At 41.6% G+C, this 12,696-nt stretch overlaps 1 protein-coding gene across 1 annotated transcript in view; it reads right to left on the bottom strand.

Moving 5' to 3' along the window:
* TMEM167B (transmembrane protein 167B) overlaps positions 1 to 12,696 on the bottom strand; it is an 86,259-nt gene that overhangs the window by 42,291 nt on the left and 31,272 nt on the right. The window contains exon 2 of the mRNA XM_086923182.1: positions 7,857 to 7,988. Coding sequence (XP_086779308.1) covers positions 7,857 to 7,988 — 132 coding nt within the window. The remainder of the gene's footprint in view (positions 1 to 7,856; positions 7,989 to 12,696) is intronic.

Genomic DNA, 12,696 nt, shown 5'->3' on the forward strand with positions numbered 1-12,696 from the left:
TCAATATGGAATTTCCTTGGCTGAGAGTCTGAAAGCAAAGAAATCCTCCCCAGTCTGGATAGTACCCCACCAAGGTCACCTATGTCTGCAGGGAAATGGCAACAACCCTAGAGCCCAGTTAGGGAAAAGTGTCTGTACTGAGACTTATGTTTTCTCCTCTCAGACATCCCCTTCATTCTTAGCGGCTAAGGGCACCTACTTCGTCTGCCATGACAAAGCATATACATGGTTGCCCCCTGACTTCTCGGGCACTTGTTTTATCGCGTTTCTGCTGCCACCCACCTACACGGCCGAGGCAGATTACCATCGGACAAGGACAGTTAGGGGTGTCGTGAGTCAAGACGGCACTGCGGGTCAGGAGTTTGGAGACTTCGCAAAGGGTTTTCTGCCCTTTTGGGGGCCTATGGTGAACAGCAGGAACATTCGCCAATTGACGAGGGTAGTTGAATCAGCCGTAATTGAAACGGCTGGTGCCCTTAGCAACTTGACTGCAGAGCTCCAGTCAGACCGCCTTATGACTCTTCAAAATAGGGTTGCCCTAGATGTCATACTTGCAGACTGTGGTGGGGTATGTAGAGTGATCCAATCCAGTTGCTGCATTTTCATCCCTGATAATGCTCCGACAGTGTACCAGGCCATCTCCAAACTGCACAAGATCTCTGATTCCATTCATGTGGAAAGAGGGGACTGGTCCTTGCTAGGGTGGTTCTGGGAACTGATATCTGCCTGGGGATGGAAAACACTGATATTCATTGGGATGATCTTAGCTATTCTGTTCCTGTTTTGCCTGTTTGTGCAGTGCGCTCCTGCAATATGTGGCCTCTGTGCTACTTCATGTGTAAGGAAGCCTGTGTCAAGGGACGAATTGAGTAACAAGATGATGCTACAGCAGCATCTCCATGACTTCATGAACACAGATTTGGTCTCAGACTGACATGAGTTATTGCCTAATATGAGGGAAAAAGGAGGGTCTGTGGTTCTGAAATTCTGGACCCTGCTATAATATGGTACCGAGGCCCAACACTCGTGTCACAAAATATCATCGTACCATGACAAATTTGGTGTCTACAGACCGGTAATGATTAGGACATTATCCCTATGCATTTGCGTCGTGATTAAGTGATGCTATCACCCTTAAATCATGGTTTCCGTCCCGAACTCTCAGACTCCATTTTGTGAACGGCATCCATCTTGTGACTTGCCCTCATATAGTCAATTGATTAAGGCCGAGTTTGATCTGAAAGGACACGTCCACCTTAACTGACTTCCCCATGACCTGGCCGAGCTGACTCCACTGCCTCCAGCTGAACCTGTTCGGGCAGTCCCTCGCCCAGTGGCCGAGTAAGATAGCATCAAGGCACAACATGCCATAAACCATTCACTACATACAAACCATGTTATCCACACACATACACCTGTCCATGTCCCTTGTTTATGGCCAGTTTTACGATGAGGAGGTGCCCGAGTTTATTGGGGTTTCATCGATATCTGATGGTAGTTCTGGGCCGAGCTGGGTAATCTATCACTAACTATACACACGAAATTATAGGCTGACCGTAATGACTGTGCTTTTCCTTTTGTTGAACAAATATGTATATGGTTGCATCATAAAACAAAGAATTCTTGCCTGAAGTGTAATATTTTGTATAAAAGGAGAAGGCTGGTTCTGTAAAAACGAACAGTCTCCTGAGAACTTACATCCCGTGCTGTTGTACTTCTAGGACACTTGTTACTTGGTTGCAGCCAATAAAACTAGATCTCTGACTTCACCTAGAAGACTCTGTGTTTCTGTGGTCCGGAACAGGGAGAACTCAGAGGTCTTCGGGTGTTATCCCCTGGCACCACCGGGTTCCTAAAAACCCGGCACCTCAGAGCATATGAGGTAAAATTACCTTTGTTTTATTTGTTAAAACGGCAAACTCGTTTTTTATAGGGATCGTCTAGTAGGCAGACGAGTAAGATAAATTGAGAGCAATGTCTTTGAAGGATTTAAATGAGGTAAGACTATTAAGATTGATTGGTGCATGCTTCGCAGTGCTAGTTTAACTTGTTTGGGGTTAGACACGAGGAGATAAGGGATTTGATCACAATCACAGGATGTTGAGCCCACACCGATATGACAGTTTTTTTCAACGTAGATTATAATAAATGAAGTCTGCAGTTTTCTATCACCTAACAATGTTTCCCTATCTTTGCAACAATCGCCGTACAGTCAGTGAAGTATTTGTTCTCACACTGCAGCGCCATGTTTGTCCATAACGTGACTAAGATGAAGATTAATTGGGTAAATGAAGGCTGGCTCTCAGCCGCTCTTAAAACACCCCTAGGGCGCGCGCCATTGCTCCACTTGTCATGGGTTCTGCCTTTAGTGGGAGGTGCTGAACGTATCTTCAAGTGCTCTTATTCAGGTGTCTTGTTGACAGACCACTGTTTGTCGGGCATGGGTAGAGTACTTCCTAAGCAAGCGTCATGTGTGCGAGGAGCGAGACGTAGTGCATATGAAATATCTGAATTGTACATACACACTTGCATAGTCTGTATATGTGCATTAGCTTACTTTTGTTTGGAATGATTGAAAACAGCCACATAATTGCAGTCACAGACAACAGCATGATCGAAAAATACCGTGGCTTTGAACATCCCGTAGGAATGAACGGGCCCAACTTGCATTGGCAAAGCCAACAGGCTTGTTCTTGTTGTCTTTAGTGGCTAACACAATCCAAGGGCGAGGTGACAGATTGTGGAGGTTATCTGCCACCCTGATTAATCACTGTGTTTTTCCCAGCCCAACCTACACACCGTTCACATGGGGGGAAACACTGTGTGAAGGAGGGTGGGAAACAAGACTAGCAGATTACGTCAAAGGGTTCAGTGTAGCTTGCTAAAATATAGCTTTTTGAAGACTGTCCGCCGCTGGAACTGGTCACCAGAGAAACTATGCAGGACTAAACTTTGTAATGATTTCAGACATTGGAGAGGCGCAGAACACAACAGTAATATGGTGCACATCTGTGGGACGGCACTAAACTTGACGAATACTGGCTTTATATGCCCCCTGCCTGCATGGCGCTGCTGCATGATGTTTCATTTTTACCTGCACTAACAAGACATGTAAGATGATTGGTTATCCTACGTCACTAAAGGACAAGTACAAGCCTGACACTTTTATTTAAGTATTGATTATTTAAAAAAATTTAAAGCCATTCTTATTTGTAATATCTATATATCTACGTCACGTAAATACAAAACATGTTGCATTACAAATGCTATAGGTGTCACATTTGTAAACGTTATAACTATTGGCATTGTAAATGACAAAGCTATTAATTTCACTATTTTCAAAACCAACACATAAATAAAAAATTTGTCATTTGCAATACCAATAGCTCAAACCTTCCTAATGCGAGACCTATTGCATTGCAAATGCTTGTTAAATTTCAGATCTACTTTTACTTTGCAAAGATACTTCTTTAGGCCATACCACAAAATGTATTCACAGACTCTCAGGCAGCACCCACCTCTGCTATTCAAAATCTGGGCACAGCAATGGAGTGGGAGAGAGCAGGCACCTTGGAGCTAAACCAGAGGCCAGCCACATAAAACAACAGTAAATCCCTCAAATATCTAAGTTGTATTTTGTGAACTGTTTAATAAGTTAAAACAAAGGGCCACATGCATCATTGTAAGGTTTTGCGATTACTTATTTGCGAATTTTAGGGAATCGCAAATAAGGAATCGCAAAATGGGATGCATGATTAAATTTGCATAATATTTGCGATTCGGTAAAAATCGCAATTTTTACCGAATCGCAAATATTATGCGAATTCTAAATTGCGATTTCGCAATTCCCATTGATTCCTATGGGCCAAAAGGCCCATAGGAATCAATTGGAAGGCATTGACATTTTACGAATTTCTATTAGCGATTCGCAAAATGTTAATGCATTCCATGGGTGCAGGGGGGGGTCCAAATGACCCCCCCCTGCACCCCTGAAATGCATTTTTAAGTGCATGTTACACACACACACATCCTAAGGACGTGTGTGTCTGTAACATTACAGTGTTTAAAATGCAATTTTGTGCATTTTAAAACTTTTTCGCAAATTACCACGAGGTTCACCCTCGTGGTAATTTGCACCTCCTAATTGCGAATTCGCAATTTCAAAAGCAATCATGCATTGCTTTTAAGGAATCGCAAATTTGCGATTCCTTAAAAGCAATCGCATTTTTGGAATTCGCAAAAAATAGCGATTTTTCCAAAAATGTTTGATGCATACTAAAAAGATATTTAGGAATCGCAAACGGCCGATTTTACCGAATTGCACCGTTTGCGACTCCTAAATACCTTGATGCATGTGGCCCTAAGCCTATAAACGTGAGCCGGGCAGAAATGGGAACCAGTGCCAAAAGACCCTGTAAGGAATGATGTGATCTCTGGCTTATAGTCTAACGATAGCACCGAGTTCTGATTTGGTGGGCAACAGCATAATGCAGAAAGGCAATGTAAAGTCAGTTAGAATAATCCAATCTTGGCAGAACGATAGCCATTAGAGAACCTCACAGGTGTGAATGCCTACCTGCCCATTATCCTTGTTAATGGCAGAAAATGGATGGCGACAATCATACATGAATGTACATTTCAGAACATGTGCCTTTGCAGAGCACAATATAAAGACTGTTAAAAATAGTGGACGCAAAAATCCTTAAAAAATTAATACACAAGTGTTTTGAACTAGTAGTAACACTGGTAGATTAGGCTAATAAGTAGTATGTCATTGAATGTAGAAGGTTGTAATGGTTATTTGGAAGATGAGGATGAGAGGAGCAGAGATCAAAAGCCGTTTAGAAGCATAACAAGAGTTCAGAGCAAAGAATTTCTGTGTAAGCGGACTACCGGTATAATTGCCTGAGAAGAAAACAAAGTACCTTTAATCATATAGGTTGAGTAACATCCTACTAGACCTATCCGGTCTTACTTGCCATTATTTTCTTAAGATAGGACTAACATGCATATTTCAGGTAGGAGTTTTCTAATTTGTCAAAATTACTTCATTAAGCTGGGGGTGAATCCACTGCAATGATCAGTGTTGAATCCCATGGTTACAGGTTTAAACCACTGTTGGTTCACTCAGGCTTTTATCCTTCCAAGATTGATTTAGACGGGTAACACAGATTTGGATAACAACAACGAGTCATAAGTCAATAGCACTAAAGATCCTTGTGAAGAAAGAGTGCACTCAGGCAGATGAGAGGGCTCAGGATGTGACTGACTCTGCCCCAACTACATCATCATTTAAGCTTAAAGACTGATGTATGACGGATGCTTGCCCAGCCAGTATTTCCTATGCTGATCCTAACATGTAATTTATGCCCAACACTACTAATCTTTGACTGACATGTGAGTGAGCCCTAGAGTTTCATGATCTCATCACTATCTACAACAGATTTAGCATTTATTACTGAAACTGGTTTCAAATCCAATTCAGAGCTTGGCATTGAAACCACAGTTCCTCGCTATTATCTCGTTGTCTCAGTGGACCAACATGACTGCGTCAGAGGAGGACTGGCAGTTCTATTTAAAATAAAATTCTCATTACGGCTTCCCACAAGCCCTCCATCTCCAGAGCAGAGTTTCTTTTCGACAAATTAAAACTCTCAGACACCTTTGCGTATACATTTCTAGTCGTCTATTGTGTAAGCTCTCCATGCTTCAAGTTCATTGCCCAAATCACCAACACAGTGACATTACCTCTCATAAACGCTAACAATTTTGTTCTTTTGGGAGATTTAATAAACATATGGACTGCCCAAACGACAGTTCAGCTAGGTTCCTATTGGAAAGTTGGGTCTCCCTCAAACTTGATCAAGTTGTAGTTGGCCCTACACACAATAAAGGCCATACACAACTTAATTTTCTCTGCCCTTACTACCATTTTAGACTGCTATACCCTCTAGTCTGATCTGATCATCAAGTACATTTTTACTCTCTTCAAGCCACCCCTTTATCCCGACCCTCAGTGCCTAGTAGCAGAAGTATAGGCAGACCTTGGTCTTGGCAGCCATACCAGTAACTTCTACCCCCATTGAAAAATTATCCCCGAACTCGGAACTGGTCACTCTTTAACAATTGGCTTACCAAAACCACAGATGAATTACTACACCAAAAAACTCTACCACATTTAAACATACCCACCCTTCAGCACCCAGTTTTCTGATGAACTTAGGGAAAGTAAACTAACATATAAAAGACTCAAACGCACTTGGAGAACATCCTACTACTCTTTCATCAAATCCAACTATCGAAATGATCTGGAAAAGCACTCAAGAAATGTCCGCTCTAGCAAATTCAACTTTTGTTGTTTCACTATTACTCATGCCCCAATAAAACGAAGGCCGCTTTTGATATATTCAGGTCTCTCCAGGAACATGATTGTTGTTGCTATACCTGTTCTCCAGCTCAAACTCCTTGTAACAATATATGTTTTTCAGAAATATTTTTAACACCTTTGAGGTTAACTCCTAACCGGTACCTCTACTGGAGATGTTGTCAACAGATACACCTCAGTTTGACAATTTTGCTCTTATTGATGACTCTTTTGTTCACAACAAACTGCCCTTACCTAAAGAAGACTCCTTTGAATACATATCCCACCAATTCCTTCACCTACGGTCTACACAAAATGTTCCTGTGCTCACCTCTCTCTCTCTTCTGGAACAGTTCTGGAAATTTGAAAGCAGGCCTTAGCTGTCCCTCTCCTAGAGAAACCCTCCGCCAACCCTGAACTTCTCTCAAATTACCATCCTATCTTCCTACTTCCATGCCACCCAAGATCTTGGAGCCATGTATCAATGAGAATCTTTTCTTGAAACATTTAACAATTTTGATGTTCAGCAGCTCAGCTGTCGATCCTGTTTTAGCACGGTCAGTCCTGTTGACTGTTATGAGTAAGAGGAGATCATATCTAGAGGTTGGAGATTCCACTAACCTTATTCTACAAGACCTCATTCCTGAAATTGACACAATCTCATATCTTGTCCTTCTTCATAGAACTAAAGAGGATGGAAAGAGGCCCGGTGCTGGATTGGTGTCACTCTTTTTTCTCCAACTGAACACACGCTGTACATTTTCAACCTTATCAGACATTTCAACAACCACATGTGGAGTTCCAGAGGGTTCTGTCTAGAGCCCCACTCTTTAATCCATGTCACACCTTTGGCAAACATTATCTGTTTCTTTGGCTTCACCTATTTCTCCTACGCCGATGATAACAAATGAAAAACAATACCCTTGTGCTGAACTCTACCAAAACCTTGGAGATGTTTTCTGGTAATTTGCTCATCCGGGTCTTTGAATGTTGGTGTTGTTCATTTGGCAGTTTCTGGTATTTCTCAAAAACACCTCTATAGACTCTAATGTATCAAGTATGCAGACACTAGTCTCTTACTCCGTGTAAAGAAATATGAATCTACAATGAATCATCTTTGCACATTACATTTGCTTCCTAGAGGAAAAAGTTTTATATTCGAAGCTCTTTTGCCATTGTTGTTGAAGGTGCACCAAACAACTCTGTAATCTGAGATTTTATTACAAGAATAAAATTAATTTAGCTTAACAGGTTGACAAAACTGACAATGGTCAGTAGCTCTAGGGATTATTTCTCAGGTATATGCTAAATGGTATACGTTAGTCTGTGATTTCTAAGTTAAAGGCAGACAGCTTAAAATACCTGAGCAAGCGTGATGGGACTAAAGAATCGATGTAAATAGAAAACAAAAAAAATCACATTCTAAATTACATGGACAGATTCTCCATATTTCATCATAAGCATGTCTGGTATTTTATAGTTTACATCTTACCTTTGTAAAACACACCCCAGACACCCTTCTTCTCAGACAGCAGCCAACTTTTCAGGCGAGGCACCTTCTTGAAGTAGGCACACGTGCATATGAAGAGCAGACCAAAAACTAGTATTCCATCTAAGGAGTATACTAGAAGAAAAACATAATAAATAAGCAAAGCCCTGTATGGTACAGCGAACAAACAACAACTCAGACAGCAGTGGCATGTTCCATTAAGGTCATACCCAACCCTTCACTACAAAGATGCATAAATAACCTCTTCCTCACTACACTGCCCCTACTGACAGGGAGGTGCGAACAAATAGAGGCAACAAATTATACCTGGGCATGGACCATCTACAGAAATGCTACAAGGACCAGCACGTTGTCACGGTAAAAGACAAGGACCTTTCAGCAAAGCCTCGCAACTAGATGACACTAACAAATAGCTGCATACCTTTCGTTGTCAAAAGATACAACAAAAAAATCCTACCAACAAACCTCATCTCCAGGAATCGCAAGAGGGAGCCCCAAATCCACCTTGCAGTCTTGAACTCAAACAGAGCCCAGATCCTCATGCTAATAATGCATTCACTATTAGTGGCATTTGAGAACGGTTTACTAAAACAGGACACAACAGTGTTTGCATTATGGAGGAACGTATAAAATTTCACCCACCTCACAGCCAGGGAACGTACCATAAATTCCAAACTAAAACGGAACACAGGTGGAACTTTCACTGTATGAAACGTCAATAGAACAGAGTTGCCACTGAACCCGACAACTGTATCCCACAGTCAGTAAAAGTGACAGGGAAGCTCTTCTACAAGGGAACACAACAGGGTAATGCCCCTATCTCAAAGACCGACAACCTGTTCTTACAACCTTTCATATCCACCCGTCACACACAACATTGTGGCATTCCTCGGCAGTTCATCTCTTTTTTTCAACATTTAACTAATTCCCTTACTGGAGCTGATAAGATAATTCAACCTACTTGTTCAACTATACAGGTGATACACTCCATAATATCAAAAACGGATGGCCTAGATGACCTCTACAAGTCAAGGCTTGGCCACTGCTTCCATGCCATACATGATGAGTGACAACCTTAAGTTCAACATCATAAAGATAGAGATCATGAATTGTGAGCAATGGCAAGAATAGAAAATGGACCCATGATCCTAATAACCTGCCACCCACATCAAGAGGAAACCTATTGGTAAACATGTACTCATATTTATCCTGGACACCATCTGCAACCCAGTCACCCACAGCGACTTCTGCACAATGAAAAGACTGATGTGTCTTCCCATTTCTTGGATACCAACAAAAACGACAAGATATATTCATATTTGTGATTTCCAAGCTTGGCTATGCCCATAGCTTATGCCATGGCACTCCGTTTAATCATTTGCCAAATAAAACAATGCCAAAACACTATGGCAAGACTCGTCATCCTTCCCCTACAGGACACATGATGCCAGGCCTTCAAGCACTAATGTAGCGTGACAATGTACAGCACACTTTTGTTGCCTCTAGAGCCTCCATGAAAATGGACCACCAATTTCGACAAACTAAATTTAAATGACACAATTCTGGAAAACATTGCCAGGTTAGATTTGGAGCATTCAGGAAAAAATACAATTTCATACAATTCAAAAGAGAGCTGAAAACCTGGTTGTTCACGAGATATTTATACCAACAACTGACCATGGGATAGAACCCGGAACGAGAATCCAGCTTATCTGTACAAGTACAGTCCAGAGATCAGGAACAGTCCAGGACAGCATACCACACCAAGAAGACAGGCAGAAACCAAACCTGTGTTGCAGACCTTCACCCAACATTGAAACACAATGATATTGACATACTGAATCGATATATATATATATATATAGAACCTAGAACAATATATGCCTTTCTAGTCAATATCCGGCTTACTCACTACCACTCCGCTCCAGAAGACTCCTTCCAGACTGGTAAGATGAATAACTCTAACCATAATTATCCCCACACTTTACAGACATAGTAAACAAAGTCTGTCCTACTTCTAATCACAAAGAGAAGAACAATAACTCAAGTCTTATTGACAGTCTTCGCTGCGTCAACCTGATAAATACGGTGCCATCATACACCACTTCATCAACTGATCCATTGTCATCAACGGAACAGGTATCAAATGTATTAAAGAACATGTCAAAACGTTGCTGGCAACTGGAGGGCACAGATGTAGTCTAGAGAAGCCTGGGTATGTAACCACACATGCCTGGGGGAGAGATCTACCACACCACACTACAAAACGGTCCATAATGCAGGTCCCGAACACATACTCTGAGCAACAAATCCTATAATGTCAATGAATAAAGAATTCAAATAAACAGTGTTCGTTAAATAGCTAACTTGTTTATTGTTTAGAGGTCTTAAAATCATTTTTTTTTAAATACCATACATAAATTATATAAGACTATTTTAAAATCACAGAACTAGTAGATAAAAATCAAATTACATGAATAAACTGTATTGCAAAATGGATATAAATGTCATCACACATAACATTGGTTTTTCAGTAGTTCCCATAAAACAGATTCTTGTGGCATCCTTTGTTGGTCTTATTCCATTCTCTCTGAACAGTGCTTTTTAAAATCTTTTACGACTAGCAACCAGTTTTGCACAGTTACAGACAGCATTTTCAATTGTTTCATAACTTAAATGGCACAAACACCATATGCTTTGTTGACTTATTCCATCAACCCTCGACCTGAATGAGTGGAATACAGAAGAGATGAAACCTTAAAAATATTTTTCACCATTGATGGATTTATTGCCCAATCTAAATAGGCCTGTTGTACGCGTTTATAGGAATCAAGGACATAACAGCTATATTTTAGTCTTGACCATTTCACAACAGCAGCTTCAAAATTTAGATGAATTAATTGCTTGCTTAGTAAACTTTTTACGGTGCAGCCTATTCAGATTAGAAAGATGAATTAATGATGGTAGATTATAACTTGTCTGCAAGGTAGATACCTGATGAGTGGAAAAAATATCTTTTGACCCACAAGTGGTGAAAAGTTCCGACTTAATCATGAATTTTACTTAATTCTCTTTAACAGACCCACATTTACAGTTATAACTGAGCAAACTGATGTTGCTCTAAGACAGAATAGACGTTAACCCCAATTCTAATTGCATTCTAAAACGGGGAGTAGATTGTCCAAGCCTAAATATATTCTGTCCACAGTTATAAAAAGCTTTTGGGGTTGCAAATAATAATGCAACACCAATAGCTCTAATTTTCAGTAATGTGAGCCTAAGAATGCCACTATGGCACAAAATGCACACAAAAACAAAAGATATGTGATTACGAAGTAGGCCATAGACACAACACATACAAAACAAGTTTAACCCCTTCAGTGCTGATGACGAGCCCAGGCTCGTCATGCAGCACGGTGCTCATGACGAGCCTGGGCTCGTCATGAGCCGTGGAACGCTCACACGCGGGGCTAATTCCCCCGCTGTGCTGAGCGTTCCATTGCGCGGGCGGGTTCATGACGAGCCCAGGCTCGTCATGAGCACACGAGCACCGTGCTGCATGACGAGCCTGGGCTCGTCATCAGCACAGCGGCGCCGTGCGCGGCCCCCCTTCCCCCCCGCACCGCGGGGAAATTAACCCAGCACTGAAGGGGTTAAGTTATTGGCATTGTAAATGACAATGCGTTTTATTTATGTTTTAAAAACCAAAACCTAAATAAAAGGCATTATCATTTACAAAGCCAATAGCTCAAACTTGTGTAAATGCAAGACCTATTGCATTGCAAATGGGAGGCATCACGGACAATGGGAGGAAAGGCAAGTGGGGGGGTTTAAGAAGCCACGGACAACTTGGGGTAAAGAAGGCATGGACAACAGGAGAGAGGGTGGGGTTGTAAAGAAGGCACTAAACACATTATGCCTGCAGTAAGAGAAATTGGATAAAGAAAATAGTGCTTAAAGACTAAATAACAGGTACCATGCATCAGCCCAAAGCTTGTTGTCCTCTCTCGCTGACCTAAGACTGACCCACAGTGTGGAAAGTCATTGCTTATAGTAAACCATATCCATGCTCCCCAGGGTGCCTGCCTGCAGCTTCTTCTACCCCCTCCCTCGACCCCAGCTGGAAGAAAATGGCACCCGAGGGTTGTGTGGTTACTACAACTTGCGAATCTGCTAAACTACAGACACCAGTTATTGTTGAGACTACCTCTCCCTCCCAGACTCACTCGCACAGGAGACACAAATCTGACACTTGGGAGAGAGGCCACAAACTAAATGAGCACAATCCCATCAGCCTGAAAAGGGGTGACATGCACTGGTGGAGGTTTACACTGTTGTTGAGGACATTACTCTCTATTTTTCGACAACCTGCATCTTTTATGAACATTAAATCATCCAGCAAGTGACTGACCAAGGATATGCTGTATAATGTTTAAACTGCAGGGTCCCCAAAAAGCCTATGTCATCACATGCGCCCCTCAGCCCTCGGTTTTATTACGCAACAGCTAAAAGTAAATTAACATTTCCAAATGCAGCCCTTCATGCAATGTTATTATAAAAAAGCGGTACTTTTGCGGGTGCTTTTGGTTACGTGCCCAGTTGGCTGTTAAATTAGCACAACCCATTTGAAGTGGTTTCCACAGAATGTGTTGGAAGATCCTGGTAACATCATCACTGTATCTCCTCTGCAGAACCCAAGGGACCCTGTGCCATGCGTGATACCTTAAGCCATTCAATTGAAACATTTCACTGCACAACCTGGTGTTACATACACATTATATAGATCCATGTGTACGCTTATGGGTCTCGGAGGAGCCTTTCT

The sequence above is a fragment of the Lissotriton vulgaris genome, chromosome 5 (genome assembly GCF_964263255.1).
Source record: "Lissotriton vulgaris chromosome 5, aLisVul1.2, whole genome shotgun sequence".
Taxonomy (NCBI): Eukaryota; Metazoa; Chordata; class Amphibia; order Caudata; family Salamandridae; genus Lissotriton; species Lissotriton vulgaris.